Source organism: Oncorhynchus keta, chromosome 35, assembly GCF_023373465.1.
Source record: "Oncorhynchus keta strain PuntledgeMale-10-30-2019 chromosome 35, Oket_V2, whole genome shotgun sequence".
Taxonomy (NCBI): domain Eukaryota; kingdom Metazoa; phylum Chordata; class Actinopteri; order Salmoniformes; family Salmonidae; genus Oncorhynchus; species Oncorhynchus keta.
Window position 1 is genome coordinate 4,032,874 of NC_068455.1, and position 19,509 is coordinate 4,052,382.

At 47.0% G+C, this 19,509-nt stretch overlaps 1 protein-coding gene and 2 long non-coding RNA genes across 40 annotated transcripts in view; all 3 read left to right on the forward strand.

The window, feature by feature from the left end:
• Positions 1 to 404: 404 nt before the first annotated feature.
• On the forward strand, positions 405 to 7,296 carry LOC127915705 (uncharacterized). The gene is made up of 3 exons (XR_008091699.1): positions 405 to 539; positions 5,772 to 6,143; positions 7,212 to 7,296. It is a non-coding gene; the product is annotated as an uncharacterized LOC127915705 (long non-coding RNA).
• Positions 7,297 to 12,278: 4,982 nt separating this feature from the next.
• On the forward strand, positions 12,279 to 15,236 carry LOC127915707 (uncharacterized). 4 transcript variants are annotated; one of them, XR_008091711.1, is made up of 5 exons: positions 12,279 to 13,267; positions 13,983 to 14,060; positions 14,112 to 14,293; positions 14,523 to 14,704; positions 14,964 to 15,236. It is a non-coding gene; the product is annotated as an uncharacterized LOC127915707 (long non-coding RNA). The 4 variants fall into 4 exon arrangements; XR_008091712.1 differs by lacking the exons at positions 13,983 to 14,060; positions 14,964 to 15,236 and having other exon boundaries at positions 12,279 to 13,293; positions 14,523 to 14,817; XR_008091713.1 differs by lacking the exons at positions 12,279 to 13,267; positions 13,983 to 14,060; positions 14,964 to 15,236 and adding an exon at positions 13,735 to 13,817 and having other exon boundaries at positions 14,523 to 14,817.
• Positions 15,237 to 15,770: 534 nt separating this feature from the next.
• znf106a (zinc finger protein 106a) overlaps positions 15,771 to 19,509 on the forward strand; it is a 43,133-nt gene continuing 39,394 nt past the window's right edge. For 34 of the 35 annotated variants that reach the window (XM_052496041.1, XM_052496044.1, XM_052496043.1 and 31 more), the window contains exon 1: positions 15,771 to 16,567. In XM_052496041.1, coding sequence (XP_052352001.1) covers positions 16,326 to 16,567 — 242 coding nt within the window. In that variant the 5' untranslated portion in view covers positions 15,771 to 16,325. The remainder of the gene's footprint in view (positions 16,568 to 19,509) is intronic. The other variant, XM_052496064.1, reaches the window with a different exon arrangement.

The following is a 19,509-nucleotide window of genomic DNA, read 5'->3' on the forward strand; positions in this document are numbered from 1 at the left end:
TAACCCACAGCCTGTCGTTTCAAACGGAAACAAATTAGTCATAGTGGGCAGAGCCAAGCACGATTTAGCGAGAACCTATTGGTTCGTTCTGTCATGTATTTGCATATTTCCGTTAGAGAGAGCCTACTCTGCGAAGTGCGCTTGTGCCTTTGCGCCCCTTCTAAACAATGCGAATTTTAAAAAAAGTCTAACCGGGTAAAGTCTGTCGTAACATATTTTAGTTTTTGGAAAAGAAAACTGTATTGAGATTCAATATTTAATCGATGAGAAAATTTGTAAAATGTTCGAATACATCCAATCTTCTCCCCACTGATTGTGGTATTGGCCATATTTGGTAGTGAGGGGAAATGCCGGGCGGAAGCTTCAAATAGATACATCCGGTGAAATATTTGTCTCATTGTTCTATCTGTGGTAAAAAAAAATATTTTTGGCTTCGCGTCTTCACGGCCCGGTCCACATCTGGGAGGGTCAACCGGGTCGATGCAGCGACAAGACGGGAAGTGGATGAACTTGCGCCACTAAACGAGATATTTTCCCAGGTATTCTTGCTAAATGTACCTGCGTTTAGCTACACACACACAGTTATAACTTAAATGAGAAGAGTTTTGGGTCAGTTTTGAAGAACTGCCGTGAGAACAGTTGCGTTTGTTTCCTTGCTAGATAGAAGTAACGTTAGCTAATGTAGCTAGTTAGACATACATATTTTTAGCTAACGGTAGCTAGCTAGCTAACGGTATGTAGTTAGTAGCTAACCTCATGCGCATACAAACAACAATATAACAAAGTAGCTAATATATTTTTACATGTGTGTCTGAAGTAGCTACGTTGGCTAGCCACTTGTTCGCCAGAGCAGTTAGCTAGTTGTGAACAGAGCCATGTGTACGGAAAGGCTCCATCCTAAACAAGGCTAGCTTGCTAGCAAAACAATGGACTGGATATGGCAGGTGTTTGTTGATAGCCACGCAACGCATGTATTGACAACCCACGCCCCCCACACACACACAAACACACAAAACAGTGGCGATTTTAGCATGTCAGTCTTGGTTGGCAAACTAATTTATTTATTTTCTTTTTTTAGGTGCATGTCAGCAAAGCCAGTACACAGTACAACACATTATTTACACTATAACGGTGACGAACGGTGCCCACCAACTGTTAAGGTATACACAAAGCTGTCCCAACAGCAGACCTTTTTTTGTTCAGCACCATGGAGTGAATCCTTACCACTGCTACATCTTAATATCAGCAGAGCCTTTTCTGGCAGTGAAACAGTTAGTTCAGCTTCATTTACTGCCTTTGAAAGAAACATAGCTGATATAATATAATAATAATATATGCCATTTAGCTGACGCTTTTATCCAAAGCTTACAGTCATGTGTGCATACATTCTACGTATGGGTGGTCCCGGGAATCGAACCCACTACCCTGGCGTAACAAGCGCCATGCTCTACCAACTGAGCCACAGAAGGACCATAGATATGGCTGACTTGTTTAAACAAATGCGGTTTCTACTGACAATTGAGATGTACAAACTATGGCATAAGGGGATGAGGAGCAGATAAGAGGCAATCTGTTATTTAGATTAAGAAATTAATGGCCGAGCTAGGACGGACGTAGTCAATATAACTAGTTGTTCAGCACTTTTGAAATGTACAGCGACGGAATTCAGAACATGAGCCGTTCTTACAGTATTCTCCCGGTACACCAAGTCATAACTGCGGGATAAATAAAGGGGGCTTATAAGCAGACATTGAACGCTCTTACAATATTCAGTAATTACGTTTATCTTAAACAGGCGATAGGCTAGACGTGCACCACCAATTCAGAACAGTAGTAAGTTATGAGGGGGAAATGGACCAAATTATTAGGGTGAGGCACATGGGCTACTAACAGCTTACTACACAACATACACTTAGTATTACTATCTTAGCTACAGAATACATATCTCCCTGGCATATTACATCATATATGCAGCAGCATACAATACATTTTGGGACTCACCTTGTTGTGCTGTGCTCACTTGAACAGGAAGGTGGCACGGCGGCCCTTCTTGTGGGCAAATTTTGTCAACAAATTGTGGCATTCTCTGGATATATGGTGCTTTCAAGACAATTGGGAACTCTGGGGGGGGGGCAACACAATGTTGAATCATGACGTCAGGGATCTTCAGGTTGGAGATCTAGAAAGAGGCCATAGTTCCTGACTTGGAATACCGAGTCGGAAGACCGTTTTCCTCCCCAGAGTTCCCAGAAGTCATGCAGGATTGACAGCATGACCAATGTTCTCAAATCTTTTCTGGCTGATGGTGTTGCATGTGAATGTTTATCCTTTTAAGCTTGGAAGAGAGACCCTTACACACAGCAGTGTATTGATTGCTTTGCAGTTAGCCACTGATTCCTTCCAAACCACTCCGCGTTGAATTTGCGATTTCCAACTTGTTGTGTAATGTTTGTCCAATGGCCGATGAGCTAAGATTTTGAAAGTATGATGTTGACGTGATCAGCCCAATCAAAGCTACGGTAGATATAGTGTGATTTGACCTCATTTTATCTGTGGCCAATGACCTTGAGCGTTCTTGGATGGGCACTTTTAATGTAACTATGGCAGCACCCAAGGGGCTTGAATGTTTGAGCTCTACCCTTAGATTTTGCAGTGATCGGGTGTCCCCATGAGTGACAGAACACACACACACACACACACACAGCTAGTTAGCAAACTACTAAGGTTCGTCTGATGAATCGGGCTGTAATACACAATGAATTGGTATACATCCTGAAACTGGGGAAAGTTAATTGTATATTTGATATTCGGTTTTACCTCTGTGGTAAACTGAACCATATACAGGGCCTTCAGAAAGTATTCACACCCCTGGACCTTTTCCACATGTTGTTGTTACAGCCTGAGATGTTTTGTCAATGGCACAATACCCCATAATGTCAAAGTTAAATACTTTTTCGCCATTAAAAATAAATAAAAAAAGTTTTTAAAAAAGTTGAAATTTCTTGTCAATAAGTATTCAAGCCCTTGTTATGGTAATCCTAAATAAGTTCAGGAGTCAAAATTAGCATAAGTTGCATGGGTTTTGACCCCACACATAGAATTATCTTTAAGGTCCCTTAGTCGAGCAGTGAATTTCAAACACACAGACCAGGGAGGTTTTCCAATTTCCTCACAAAGAAGGGCACCTATTGGTAGCTGGGTTTGAGCATGGTGAAGTTATTAATTACAATGTGGATGGTGTATTAAAAAACCCAGTCACTACAAAGATACAGGCGTCCTTCCTAACTCAGTTGCTGGAGAGGAAGGAAACCGCTTAGCGATTTCACCATGGAGGTCAATGGTCACTTTAAAACAGTGACAGAGTTTAACGGCTGTGATAGGAGAAAACTGAGGATGGATCAACAACATTGTAGTTACCCCACAATACTAACCTAAATGACAGAGTGAGAAGAAGGAAACCTGTTCCAGATACAAAATATCCCTGGCCTCCCAAAGGGCACTGCGGTCTAAGGCACTGCATCGCTGTGTTGCAGCGTCACTACAGCCTGTGGTTCGATCCTCTACTTGACTAATCGCGCTCTGGCGACTCTTTGTGGCGGGTCGGGCATCACAACCGGCTGACTTCGGTCGTCAATTGAACAGCGTTTCCTCTCATTGGTGTTGCAGGCTTCCGGGTTAGGGAAGGGTTTGGCCAGGGACGGGCTTTACTTGGCCCATCGCCCTCTAGCGACCCCCTGTGGCAGGCCGTGCACCTGCAAGCTGACTTCGGTCATCAGTTGACACATTGGTGCTGCTGGCTACCGGGTTTAAGCGAGCGGGTGTTAAGAAGCGTGGTTAGGCGGGTCATGTTTCGGGGGGCGCATGACTCTACCTTCGCCACTCCTTCTTCTTCTACTCCCGTTGGGGCTCAGCGACGAGACAAGATAATAATCACGAAATTGGAGAAAAAAAATACAAATGAAGAAAAAATACAAATATTCCAAAACATTCTTCCTGTTTACAACAAGGAACTAAAGTAAAACTACAAAACATGTGACAAAGCAATTGTGAGAGATACCGTCCTGTGGGTTTTCACTCCAACCCTGTTCCTGGAGAGATACCGTCCTGTGGGTTTTCACTCCAACCCTGTTCCTGGAGAGATACCGTCCTGTGGGTTTTCACTCCAACCCTGTTCCTGGAGAGATACCGTCCTGTGGGTTTTCACTCCAACCCTGTTCCTGGAGAGATACCGTCCTGTGGGTTTTCACTCCAACCCTGTTCCTGGAGAGATACCGTCCTGTGGGTTTTCACTCCAACCCTGTTCCTGGAGAGATACCGTCCTGTGGGTTTTCACTCCAACCCTGTTCCTGGAGAGATACCGTCCTGTGGGTTTTCACTCCAACCCTGTTCATGGAGAGATACCGTCCTGTGGGTTTTCACTCCAACCCTGTTCATGGAGAGATACCGTCCTGTGGGTTTTCACTCCAACCCTGTTCCTGGAGAGATACCGTCCTGTGGGTTTTCACTCCAACCCTGTTCCTGGAGAGGGGTTGGAGTTTTTCTCTCCACCAGCTTCTCCACCAGCCCTGCTGTCTGGCTCAAGAGCTGTTCTATCACCAGGTCATCCAAATGGCACTGTATTCCCTACGTAGTGCACTACTTTTAACCAGAACTGGCACCCTATTCCCTATGTAGTGCAGTAATTTGTAACAGCAGTGCACTATATATAGGGAAAATTACCATTTGAGATGTACTCTGAGTCTGGAATTAGGCTAGTGTGAACTCTGTGGCACTCTGTGGACTGGCAGAGTCTGTGCTGTAGGGCTGGCATTCAGGGTAGGCCAGATTGGGGTTGGGTGGTGATCTTAAGCATGTTGAGGAAGAGCCAGCTCGACGTGGGCGCTGGGAATAAGCTGACCTCCGCTCCCCTCTGTCCCAGCTGATGGGGCAGAGCTGACCTCCGCTCCCCTCTGTCTCAGCTGATGGGGCAGAGATGACCTCCGCTCCCCTATGGGGCAGAGATGACCTCCGCTCCCCTCTGTCTCAGCTGATGGGGCAGAGATGACCTCCGCTCCCCTCTGTCTCAGCTGATGGGGCAGAGATGACCTCCGCTCCCCTATGGGGCAGAGATGACCTCCGCTCCCCTCTGTCTCAGCTGATGGGGAAGAGATGACCTCCGCTCCCCTCTGTCCCAGCTGATGGGGCAGAGCTGACCTCCGCTCCCCTCTGTCCCAGCTGATGGGGCAGAGATGACCTCCGCTCCCCTCTGTCCCAGCTGATGGGGCAGAGATGACCTCCGCTCCCCTCTGTCTCAGCTGATGGGGCAGAGATGACCTCCGCTCCCCTCTGTCCCAGCTGATGGGCCAGAGATGACCTCCGCTCCCCTCTGCCCCAGCTGATGGGGCAGAGATGACCTCGACTCCCGTCAGTCCCAGCTGATGGGCCTTTGTCAGTCAAGTCTCATATGCACACACACACACACACACACACACACACACACACACACACACACACACACACACACACACACACACACACACACACACACACACACACACACACACACTCTGCTGGGGCTTTGGGCAGTCAGAGGATAGCTGTTCACTGGCAGCAGTCCTGCATGCTTGTACGTAACATAATATAGTCCACATGTATTTGGGCAGCTGACGTTTATATATAATTGAGGCAGCCGTGTTATACAAACAATTTGCACAGTGTCAGTTCAGTCAGTGAAGCTTTTTATATCGACCGTTTTCAATAATTCTCCTTCAATTTTTTTTTTCTCCCAACAGTACGTGATGGCCTGATTTTTTGTTTGTTTTTAAACCCATCACCAATATCCACCATGAGGAGTGAAAGGAAGTGCATTCTCTGTTAAACCAATCACCAATATCCACCATGAGGAGGGAAAGGAAGTGCATTCTCTGTTAAACCAATCACCAATATCCACCATGGGGAGGGAAAGGAAGTGCATTCTCTGTTAAACCAATCACCAATATCCACCATGAGGAGGGAAAGGAAGTGCATTCTCTGTTAAACCAATCACCAATATCCACCATGAGGAGGGAAAGGAAGTGCATTCTCTGTTAAACCAATCACCAATATCCACCATGAGGAGGGAAAGGAAGTGCATTCTCTGTCAGATCATCTACAGCTCCAAACAGGTAAAAAACCTTTTCAAAGCCTCCTGGAAAGAAATCGAGTCATATAAAAACATTTTTTTATAGCGCTTTTCTAAAACCTAAAGACGGCGCTTTCATCACCATGACCTTTTTGTTGTGATAAATATCATGTCGTCTTTAGGTGTGAATGGTTTGTTGTGATAAATATCATGTCTTTAGGTGTGAATGGTTTGTTGTGATAAATATCATGTCTTTAGGTGTGAATGGTTTGTTTTGATAAATATCATGTCTTTAGGTGTGAATGGTTTGTTGTGATAAATATCATGCTGTCTTTAGGTGTGAATGGTTTGTTGTGATAAGTGTCATGTCTTTAGGTGTGAATGGTTTGTTGTGATAAATATCATGCTGTCTTTAGGTGTGAATGGTTTGTTGTGATAAGTGTCATGTCTTTAGGTGTGAATGGTTTGTTGTGATAAATATCATGCTGTCTTTAGGTGTGAATGGTTTGTTGTGATAAGTGTCATGTCTTTAGGTGTGAATGGTTTGTTGTGATAAATATCATGCTGTCTTTAGGTGTGAATGGTTTGTTTTGATAAGTGTCACGTCTTTAGGTGTGAATGGTTTGTTGTGATAAATATCATGTCTTTAGGTGTGAATGGTTTGTTGTGATAAATATCATGTCTTTAGGTGTGAATGGTTTGTTGTGATAAATGTCATGTCTTTAGGTGTGAATGGTTTGTTGTGATAAATATCATGCTGTCTTTAGGTGTGAATGGTTTGTTGTGATAAATATCATGCTGTCTTTAGGTGTGAATGGTTTGTTGTGATAAATATCATGTCTTTAGGTGTGAATGGTTTGTTTTGATAAATATCATGTCTTTAGGTGTGAATGGTTTGTTGTGATAAATGTCATGTCTTTAGGTGTGAATGGTTTGTTGTGATAAATATCATGCTGTCTTTAGGTGTGAATGGTTTGTTGTGATAAATATCATGCTGTCTTTAGGTGTGAATGGTTTGTTGTGATAAATATCATGTCTTTAGGTGTGAATGGTTTGTTGTGATAAATGTCATGTCTTTAGGTGTGAATGGCTTGTGTTCTTGTGTCTCCAGGAGATGGATGAGCATATGAAGAGTATGCTGCATCATCGGGAACTGGAGAACCTTAAGGGCCGGTGAGAACTACTGCTGAACTTACACTAACTTACCCATGTACTGAACTTACCCTAACTTACCCATGTACTGAACTTACCCTAACTTACCCATGTACTTAACTTACCCATGTACTGAACTTACCCTAACTTACCCTAATTTACCCATGTACTGAACTTACCCTAACTTACCCATGTACTGAACTTACCCTAACTTACCCATGTACTGAACTTACCCTAACTTACCCATGTACTGAACTTACCCTAACTTACCCATGTACTGAACTTACCCTAACTTACCCATGTACTGAACTTACCCATGTACTGAACTTACCCTAACTTACCCATGTACTGAACTTACCCTAACTTACACTAACTTACCCTAACTTACCCTAACTTACCCATGCACTGAACTTACCCTAACTTACCCATGTACTGAACTTACCCTAACTTACCCATGCACTGAACTTACACTAACTTACCCTAACTTATCCATGTACTGAACTTACCCTAACTTACCCATGTACTGAACTTACCCTAACTTACCCTAACTTATCCATGTACTGAACTTACCCTAACTTACCCTAACTTATCCATGTACTGAACTTACCCTAACTTATCCATGTACTGAACTTACCCTAACTTACCCATGTACTGAACTTATCCTAACTTATCCATGTACTGAACTTATCCTAACTTACCCATGTACTGAACTTACCCTAACTTACCCTAACTTATCCATGTACTGAACTTACCCTAACTTACCCTAACTTATCCATGTACTGAACTTACCCTAACTTACCCATGTACTGAACTTACCCTAACTTACCCATGTACTGAACTTACACTAACTTACCCATGTACTGAACTTACACTAACTTACCCTAACTTACACTAACTTACCCTAACTTACCCATGCACTGAACTTACCATGTACTGAACTTACACTAACTTACCCATGTACTGAACTTACCCTAACTTACCCTAACTTTACCCATGTACTGAACTTACCCTAACTTACCCTAACTTACCCATGTACTGAACTTACCCTAACTTACCCATGTACTGAACTTACACTAACTTACCCTAACTTACCCTAACTTACCCATGTACTGAACTTACCCTAACTTACCCATGTACTGAACTTACACTAACTTACCCTAACTTACCCATGTACTGAACTTACCCTAACTTACCCATGTACTGAACTTACCCTAACTTACCCTAACTTATCCATGTACTGAACTTACCCTAACTTATCCATGTACTGAACTTACCCTAACTTATCCATGTACTGAACTTACCCTAACTTACCCATGTACTGAACTTACCCTAACTTACCCATGTACTGAACTTACACTAACTTACCCTAACTTATCCTAACTTACCCATGTACTGAACTTACACTAACTTACCCATGTACTGAACTTACACTAACTTACCCTAACTTACACTAACTTACCCATGTACTGAACTTACACTAACTTACACTAACTTACCCTAACTTTACCCATGCACTGAACTTACCATGTACTGAACTTACCCTAATTTACCCATGTACTGAACTTACACTAACTTACCCTAACTTACACTAACTTACACTAACTTACCCATGCACTGAACTTACCATGTACTGAACTTACCCTAACTTACCCTAACTTTACCCATGTACTGAACTTACACTAACTTACCCATGTACTGAACTTACACTAACTTACCCTAACTTACACTAACTTACCCTAACTTACCCATGCACTGAACTTACCATGTACTGAACTTACACTAACTTACCCATGTACTGAACTTACCCTAACTTACCCTAACTTACCCTAACTTACCCATGTACTGAACTTACCCTAACTTACCCTAACTTATCCTAACTTACCCATGCACTGAACTTACCCATGTACTGAACTTACCCTAACTTACCCATGTACTGAACTTACCCTAACTTACCCATGTACTGAACTTACCCTAACTTACCCATGTACTGAACTTACCCTAACTTATCCTAACTTACCCATGTCCTGAACTTACCCTAACTTACCCTAACTTACCCATGTACTGAACTTACCCTAACTTATCCTAACTTACCCATGCACTGAACTTACCCTAACTTATCCTAACTTACCCATGTACTGAACTTACCCTAACTTACCCATGCACTGAACTTACCCTAACTTACCCATGTACTGAACTTACCCTAACTTATCCTAACTTACCCATGTCCTGAACTTACCCTAACTTACCCTAACTTACCCATGCTCTGAACTTACCCTAACTTATCCTAACTTACCCATGCTCTGAACTTACCCTAACTTACCCTAACTTACCCATGTACTGAACTTACCCATGCTCTGAACTTACCCTAACTTACCCATGCTCTGAACTTACCCTAACTTACCCATCTAAAGGTGCACAAATTGTTGCACATTTACCCTCATTTTTCCTGCAGAGCGAGTTGCATTATGTTATTATTATTATGTTATTATGAGATCAATGAATTCCCACAACAGGAGATGGTGCTGCTGTCAAGTCTTGTGATCAGGAAAACCTTCCGGCACTTGACATTGGTCACGCGTGTGATAGGTCACGCGTGTGATAGGTCACGCGTGTGATAGGTCACGCGTGCCTGGCCTAGCATTATCTGGAAAATGGGTAGGGGCACAGCTGCCACAACTATGGCATACATTTATATATAGATAAAGTCAGACTGGAACAACAGTCTCAGACCAGCTGACTGGAGCAACAGGCCCTGAACAACTGACTGGAACAACAGTCTCAGACCAGCTGACTGGAGCAACAGTCTCAGACCAGCTGACTGGAGCAACAGTCTCAGACCAGCTGACTGGAGCAACAGTCTCAGACCAGCTGACTGGAGCAACAGTCTCAGACCAGCTGACTGGAGCAACAGTCTCAGACCAGCTGACTGGAGCAACAGTCTCAGACCAGCTGACTGGAGCAACAGTCTCAGACCAGCTGACTGGAACAACAGTCTCAGACCAGCTGACTGGAACAACAGTCTCAGACCAGCTGACTGGAACAACAGTCTCAGACCAGCTGACTGGAACAACAGTCTCAGACCAGCTGACTGGAACAACAGTCTCAGACCAGCTGACTGGAACAACAGGCCCTGACCAACTGACTGGAACAACAGGCCCAGACCAACTGACTGGAACAACAGGCCCAGACCAACTGACTGGAACAACAGTCTCAGACCAACTGACTGGAACAACAGGCCCTGACCAACTGATGACCAGCTGACTGGAGCAACAGGCCCTGACCAACTGACTGGAACAACAGGCCCTGAACAACTGACTGGAACAACAGGCCCTGACCAACTGACTGGAACAACAGGCCCTGAACAACTGATGACCAACTGATGACCAACTGACTGGAGCAACAGGCCCCGACCAACTGATGACCAACTGATGACCAACTGACTGGAACAACAGTCTCAGACCAGCTGACTGGAGCAACAGGCCCTGAACAACTGACTGGAACAACAGGCCCTGACCAACTGATGACCAACTGATGACCAACTGACTGGAGCAACAGGCCCTGACCAACTGATGACCAACTGATGACCAACTGACTGGAGCAACAGGCCCTGACCAACTGATGACCAACTGATGACCAACTGACTGGAACAACAGGCCCTGACCAACTGATGACCAACTGACTGGAACAACAGGCCCTGACCAACTGATGACCAACTGACTGGAACAACAGGCCCTGACCAGCTGATGACCAACTGACTGGAACAACAGTCTCAGACCAGCTGACTGGAACAACAGGCCCCGACCAACTGACTGGAACAACAGGCCCCGACCAACTGATGACCAACTGACTGGAGCAACAGGCCCTGACCAGCTGACTGAAACAACAGGCCCCGACCAACTGATGACCAAATGACTGGAACAACAGGCCCTGACCAGCTGACTAGAGCAACAGGCCCCGACCAACTGACTGGAGCAACAGGCCCTGACCACCTGATGACCAACTGATGACCAACTGACTGGAGCAACAGGCCCTGACCAGCTGATGACCAACTGACTGGAACAACAGGCCCTGACCAACTGACTGGAACAACAGTCTCAGACCAACTGACTGGAACAACAGGCCCTGACCAACTGACTGGAGCAACAGGCCCTGACCAACTGATGACCAACTGACTGGAGCAACAGGCCCCGACCAACTGACTGGAGCAACAGGCCCTGACCAACTGATGACCAACTGACTGGAACAACAGGCCCTGACCAACTGACTGGAGCAACAGGCCCCGACCAACTGATGACCAACTGACTGGAACAACAGGCCCCGACCAACTGACTGGAGCAACAGGCCCCGACCAACTGACTGGAGCAACGGGCCCCGACCAACTGACTGGAGCAACGGGCCCCGACCAACTGACTGGAGCAACAGGCCCCGACCAGCTGACTGGAACAACAGGCCCCGACCAACTGACTGGAACAACAGGCCCCGACCAGCTGACTGGAACAACAGGCCCCGACCAACTGACTGGAACAACAGGCCCCGACCAACTGACTGGAACAACAGGCCCCGACCAACTGACTGGAACAACAGGCCCCGACCAACTGACTGGAACAACAGGCCCCGACCAGCTGACTGGAACAACAGGCCCCGACCAACTGACTGGAACAACAGGCCCCGACCAACTGACTGGAACAACAGGCCCCGACCAACTGACTGGAACAACAGGCCCCGACCAACTGACTGGAACAACAGGCCCCGACCAACTGACTGGAGCAACGGGCCCCGACCAGCTGACTGGAGCAACGGGCCCCGACCAGCTGACTGGAGCAACAGGCCCCGACCAACTGACTGGAGCAACGGGCCCCGACCAGCTGACTGGAGCAACGGGCCCCGACCAGCTGATGACCACATGATGACCAACTGATGACCAGCTGACTGGAGCAACGGGCCCCGACCAGCTGACTGGAGCAACGGGCCCCGACCAGCTGACTGAACAGGCCCCGACCAACTGACTGGAACAACAGGCCCCGACCAGCTGACTGGAACAACAGGCCCCGACCAACTGACTGGAACAACAGGCCCCGACCGACTGATGACCAACTGACTGGAGCAACGGGCCCCGACCGACTGATGACCAACTGACTGGAGCAACGGGCCCCGACCGACTTTTGACCAACTGACTGGAGCAACGGGCCCCGACCGACTGATGACCAACTGACTGGAGCAACGGGCCCCGACCGACTGATGACCAACTGACTGGAGCAACAGGCCCCGACCAACTGACTGGAGCAACGGGCCCCGACCAACTGACTGGAGCAACGGGCCCCGACCAACTGACTGGAGCAACAGGCCCCGACCAACTGACTGGAGCAACGGGCCCCGACCAGCTGACTGGAGCAACGGGCCCCGACCAGCTGACTGGAGCAACGGGCCCCGACCAGCTGACTGGAGCAACGGGCCCCGACCAACTGACGACCAGCTGACTGGAATGACGGATTGCGGGTAAATCCCTAATGGCACCCTATTCCCTACATAGTGCACCACTTTTGACTAGCGTCCTTTAGGCCTCGGTCAAAAGAAGTGCACTAAATGGGAGACGGGTTGTCACGTGGGACGCAGTCGGCACTCTGCAACTATTTCAAGTGACTGTCCTGGAGATTACTGAAATATGTGACCGCAGGGGAAAGGAGAGGCTCTTAACTAACATCTAGGGGAAAGGAGAGGCTCTTAACTAACGTCTAGGGGAATGGAGAGGCTCTTAACTAACGTCTAGGGGAAAGGAGGGGCTCTTAACTAACATCTAGGGGAAAGGAGAGGCTCTTAACTAACATCTAGGGGAAAGGAGAGGCTCTTAACTAACGTCTAGGGGAAAGGAGAGGCTCTTAACTAACGTCTAGGGGAAAGGAGAGGCTCTTAACTAACATCTAGGGGAAAGGAGGTTAACTAACATCTAGGGGAAAGGAGGTTAACTAACATCTAGGGGAAAGGAGAGGCTCTTAACTAACATCTAGGGGAAAGGAGGTTAACTAACATCTAGGGGAAAGGAGGTTAACTAACATCTAGGGAAAGGAGGTTAACTAACATCTAGGGGAAAGGAGAAGCTCTTAACTAACATCTAGGGGAAAGGAGAGGCTCTTAACTAACATCTAGGGGAAAGGAGAGGCTCTTAACTAACGTCTAGGGGAGAGGAGAGGCTCTTAACTAACATCTAGGGGAAAGGAGAGGCTCTTAACTAACATCTAGGGGAGAGGAGAGGCTCTTAACTAACATCTAGGGAAAGGAGAGGCTCTTAACTAACGTCTAGGGGAAAGGAGAGGCTCTTAACTAACGTCTAGGGGAGAGGAGGTTAACTAACATCTAGGGGAAAGGAGATGCTCTTAACTAACATCTAGGGGAATGGAGAGGCTCTTAACTAACATCTAGGAGAAAGGAGAGGCTCTTAACTAACATCTAGGGAAAGGAGGTTAACTAACATCTAGGGAAAGGAGGTTAACTAACATCTAGGGGAAAGGAGAGGCTCTTAACTAACATCTAGGGGAAAGGAGGTTAACTAACATCTAGGGGAAAGGAGGTTAACTAACATCTAGGGGAAAGGAGAGGCTCTTAACTAACATCTAGGGGAAAGGAGAGGCTCTTAACTAACGTCTAGGGGAAAGGAGGTTAACTAACATCTAGGGGAAAGGAGGTTAACTAACATCTAGGGAAAGGAGGTTAACTAACATCTAGGGGAAAGGAGGTTAACTAACATCTAGGGGAAAGGAGGTTAACTAACATCTAGGGGAAAGGAGGTTAACTAACATCTAGGGGACAGGAGGTTAACTAACATCTAGGGGAAAGGAGGTTAACTAACATCTAGGGAAAGGAGGTTAACTAACATCTAGGGGAAAGGAGGTTAACTAACATCTAGGGGAAAGGAGGTTAACTAACATCTAGGGGAAAGGAGGTTAACTAACATCTAGGGGAAAGGAGGTTAACTAACATCTAGGGGACAGGAGGTTAACTAACATCTAGGGGAAAGGAGGTTAACTAACATCTAGGGGACAGGAGGTTAACTAACATCTAGGGGAAAGGAGGTTAACTAACATCTAGGGGAATGGAGGTTAACTAACATCTAGGGAAAGGAGGTTAACTAACATCTAGGGGAAAGGAGGTTAACTAACATCTAGGGGACAGGAGGTTAACTAACATCTAGGGAAAGGAGGTTAACTAACATCTAGGGAAAGGAGGTTAACTAACATCTAGGGGAATGAGGTTAACTAACATCTAGGGAAAGGAGGTTAACTAACATCTAGGGGAAAGGAGGTTAACTAACATCTAGGGGAAAGGAGGTTAACTAACATCTAGGGGACAGGAGGTTAACTAACATCTAGGGGAAAGGAGGTTAACTAACATCTAGGGGAAAGGAGGTTAACTAACATCTAGGGGAAAGGAGGTTAACTAACATCTAGGGGAAAGGAGGTTAACTAACATCTAGGGGAAAGGAGAGGCTCTTAACTAACGTCTAGGGGAAAGGAGGGGCTCTTAACTAACGTCTAGGGGAAAGGAGAGGCTCTTAACTAACATCTAGGGGAAAGGAGGTTAACTAACATCTAGGGGACAGGAGGTTAACTAACATCTAGGGGACAGGAGGTTAACTAACATCTAGGGGAAAGGAGGGGCTCTTAACTAACATCTAGGGGAAAGGAGAGGCTCTTAACTAACATCTAGGGGAAAGGAGGTTAACTAACATCTAGGGGAAAGGAGGTTAACTAACATCTAGGGGACAGGAGGTTAACTAACATCTAGGGGAAAGGAGAGGGGACTGTGTTACAATTTAACATACATTAGTTATTTCTGGTTGTTCTAAGATGAATAAGTGTATTATATTATCATGAGTTCCTAGTCTAGTTGAGATGTAACTCTTTCTTATGACCTTAAAATATTGTTCCTTTATTGAAAATTAATTAACGTCTTTGTCATTGACAGTAAAATGGACATGCAGACATTATTCCCCCCCCAAGTGGGAATTGCAAACCTATGAAAAACACATTTTGATGAGACTATATGCAAAGATATAGCTTGTATTGATCCACTGATTACATTATTCAATCCATTGTTTTTTTGAGGGGCGGGGTCCTTGTGCCCTTTGTACTTTTGCACAAGACAAAACAGTACACTTCTAAATCAACCCCCCCACCGAACCTTATCAATGAGTTAACAGAGCGTCAGGGAGCCAAGTTTCTGAGAGGTTTGAACCCCTAGCCAATGAAGTCACGGTACCTCTCAGCCCTTCCACAGGGGGAGAGGTTTGTGTAGGTGTCCTAAATAGAACCCTAGTCCCTATAGAGGGCTCTGATCAACACTAGTGCACTATACAGCGTTGTAGGGTGCCATATAGGATGCACACTTCGGTGGTGAATTATCTACAGCTGTTACTTGGCCAAGGCTCCGGTTACAACCAGCCTCATGATTGGTTCACAGGCTAAGCAGCTCCACAGTTGGGTATTCAGTAGGATGAAGTGGGGTGGGGGTGGGGTGGGGTTGTTATCTGAGGTGCATAACAGAAATAGAGAGAGGCTGGCTGAGCACAGCGGACTACCACCATGACAGCAGCAGCGTGCTAGGCCCGAGGCAGCCGTCCCTCCCTGCCTGTCTCCACATCGGCCACCGCTCGACCGTGCTCCGTCAGCTGCCTGGGTGGCTGTGTAGTGTGTATCGTGGGGTAAATGTTACCATTGTTACCGACGACACACGAGCCTCCCATCCCCCGCCAAAACTGCCGCCACCGGCCCGCTGGAAACCAACTAGAAGCCTCGAAGATGTTCACGAAGACTTAACCAGCTGATCTTAACTCCTTTTCTTTTTTTTTTTAACGTCTTAAAACGACCGAAAATAATATGTAACTTTGCCTCCTGATCTCTGAAGAACAAAAGAAACGGGAAGAGTGTTTTATCTTAAAAGGATTGTTGAGTACTCTCCTTTCCTTTTAAAAAAAAAAATAATTGAATAATTCCTTAAACCTAGAGCTGCCGGTATTGTCCAAGTGCTCTGCAGACGAACAGGGAGACCAGACCAGTTGTGACTAGAAGCGCATATCACCATGCCAGAGGGGGTTATTGAGCGCCCGCTGTCCCCTTCCCTCCCCAGGGACTGTGGCCACGAGTGCCCGGTGTGCCGGGTGACCGTGGTGAGTCTAACGGACTACGCCAACCACATATCCAGCAGGGTGCACAAGCAGCGCGTGGAGACGGCGGAACGCGAGGGTGCCGGGAACGACCAGGAAGAGGAGTACTTCGACAAGGATCTGATCAAACTGATCGAGACCCGGAAGGAAGTGATCAGGTAAGAGAGAAGCGGGGGGTTGCTTTTTTATTTTTTTCTTCTCTCGTGAATTTGTTTGTCTGTCTGCTAAACTGTTGATGATTTTTGAATAGAGAACGTGTGTTCCTGGGTTGGGGGAAACCCCCCTTTTAGAACGAGAGCTGAGAACTTCTCTCAGTGGTCTGATCATAATGTTAATTATCACGATGTTTATCATGTCTGTGTGTCTGGACTAGTGGACCATGTATAGTCATATATTAGGTGTCATGGTTTTGGGTCTCTCTTCTCATTTAGCTGTGACGTGAACCATACTGCTGCTCATAGACGTAGAAAGAGGACTCTAGATGGGATATAAGGCATCGTCCTGTCACAGACGCCATAAAATGGCACCGTTACAAAGATGAGACCTCTTAAAAAAAAAAAAAAAAAAAAGAGAGAGAGAGAGAGAGAGGGAGGGGTTGTGTGAGAGAGAGAGAGAGAGAGAGGGAGGGGTTGTGTGAGAGAGAGAGAGAGAGAGAGAGGGAGGGGTTGTGTGAGAGAGAGAGAGAGAGAGAGGGAGGGGTTGTGTGAGAGAGAGAGAGAGAGAGAGAGAGAGGGAGGGGTTGTGTGAGAGAGAGAGAGAGAGAGAGAGAGAGAGGGAGGGGTGTGAGAGAGAGAGAGAGAGAGAGAGAGAGAGAGGGAGGGGTTGAGAGAGAGAGAGAGAGAGGGAGGGGTTGTGTGAGAGAGAGAGAGAGAGAGAGAGGGAGGGGTTGTGTGTGAGAGAGAGAGAGAGAGGGAGGGAGGGGTTGTGTGAGAGGGAGAGGGAGAGAGAGAGGGAGAGAGAGAGAGAGAGAGAGAGAGAGAGAGAGAGAGAGAGAGAGAGAGAGAGAGAGAGAGAGAGAGAGAGAGGGAGAGGGAGGGAGAGGGAGGGAGAGGGAGAGAGAGAGAGGGAGAGAGAGAGAGAGAGAGGGAGAGAGAGGGAGGGAGAGAGAGGGAGAGAGAGAGAGAGAGAGAGAGAGAGAGAGAGAGAGAGAGAGAGAGAGAGAGAGAGAGAGAGAGAGAGAGAGAGAGAGAGAGAGAGAGAGAGAGAGAGAGAGAGAGAGAGAGAGAGAGAGAGAGAGAGAGAGAGAGAGAGAGAGGGGGGGGTTGTGTGAGAGAGAGGGGGTTGTGTGAGAGAGGGGGGGGTTGTGTGAGAGGGGGGGGGGTTGTGTGAGAGGGAGAGGGGGGTTGTGTGAGAGGGAGAGGGGGTTGTGTGAGAGAGAGAGGGGTTGTGTGAGAGGGAGGGGGGTTGTGTGAGAGGGAGAGAGGGGTTGTGTGAGAGGGAGTCCAGGTCAGAGAGAGGGAGGGAGGGTCAGAGAGAGAGAGGGAGGGTCAGAGAGAGAGAGGGAGGGTGGGGTTGTGTGTCAGGGTTACATACTAAAAAAAGCATTACAGTCACAGCACCCTCTCACTCCAGCTTGATCACATTCCACATCATGTCGCTTCTAGAAAGAGTGTTCACAGAAACCATGCTCTCACTGGCCTCATGTATAGGAGTGGGAATCCATCCTCTCACTGTCCTCATGTATAGGAGTGGGAATCCATCCTCTCACTGTCCTCATGTATAGGAGTGGGAATCCATCCTCATGTATAGGAGTGGGAATCCATCCTCCACTGGCCTCATGTATAGGAGTGGGAATCCATCCTCACTGGCCTCATGTATAGGAGTGGGAATCCATCCTCTCACTGGCCTCATGTATAGGAGTGGGAATCCATCCTCTCACTGGCCTCATGTATAGGAGTGGGAATCCATCCTCCACTGGCCTCATGTATAGGAGTGGGAATCCATCCTCTCACTGGCCTCATGTATAGGAGTGGGAATCCATCCTCCACTGGCCTCATGTATAGGAGTGGGAATCCATCCTCTCACTGGCCTCATGTATAGGAGTGGGAATCCATCCTCTCACTGGCCTCATGTATAGGAGTGGGAATCCATCCTCTCACTGGCCTCATGTATAGGAGTGGGAATCCATCCTCTCACTGTCCTCATGTATAGGAGTGGGAATCCATCCTCATGTATAGGAGTGGGAATCCATCCTCTCACTGTCCTCATGTATAGGAGTGGGAATCCATCCTCTCACTGGCCTCATGTATAGGAGTGGGAATCCATCCTCCACTGGCCTCATGTATAGGAGTGGGAATCCATCCTCATGTATAGGAGTGGGAATCCATCCTCTCACTGTCCTCATGTATAGGAGTGGGAATCCATCCTCCACTGGCCTCATGTATAGGAGTGGGAATCCATCCTCTCACTGTCCTCATGTATAGGAGTGGGAATCCATCCTCCACTGGCCTCATGTATAGGAGTGGGAATCCATCCTCATGTATAGGAGTGGGAATCCATCCTCATGTATAGGAGTGGGAATCCGTCCTCTCACTGGCCTCATGTATAGGAGTGGGAATCCATCCTCTCACTGTCCTCATGTATAGGAGTGGGAATCCATCCTCTCACTGGCCTCATGTATAGGAGTGGGAATCCATCCTCCACTGGCCTCATGTATAGGAGTGGGAATCCATCCTCTCACTGTCCTCATGTATAGGAGTGGGAATCCATCCTCTCACTGGCCTCATGTATAGGAGTGGGACACCATCCTCTCACTGGCCTCGTATAGGAGTGGGAATCCATCCTCTCACTGTCCTCATGTATAGGAGTGGGAATCCGTCCTCTCACTGTCCTCATGTATAGGAGTGGGAATCCATCCTCTCACTGTCCTCATGTATAGGAGTGGGAATCCATCCTCTCACTGGCCTCATGTATAGGAGTGGGAATCCATCCTCTCACTGTCCTCATGTATAGGAGTGGGAATCCGTCCTCTCACTGGCCTCATGTATAGGAGTGGGAATCCATCCTCCACTGGCCTCATGTATAGGAGTGGGACACCATCCTCTCACTGGCCTCATGTATAGGAGTGGGAATCCGTCCTCTCACTGTCCTCATGTATAGG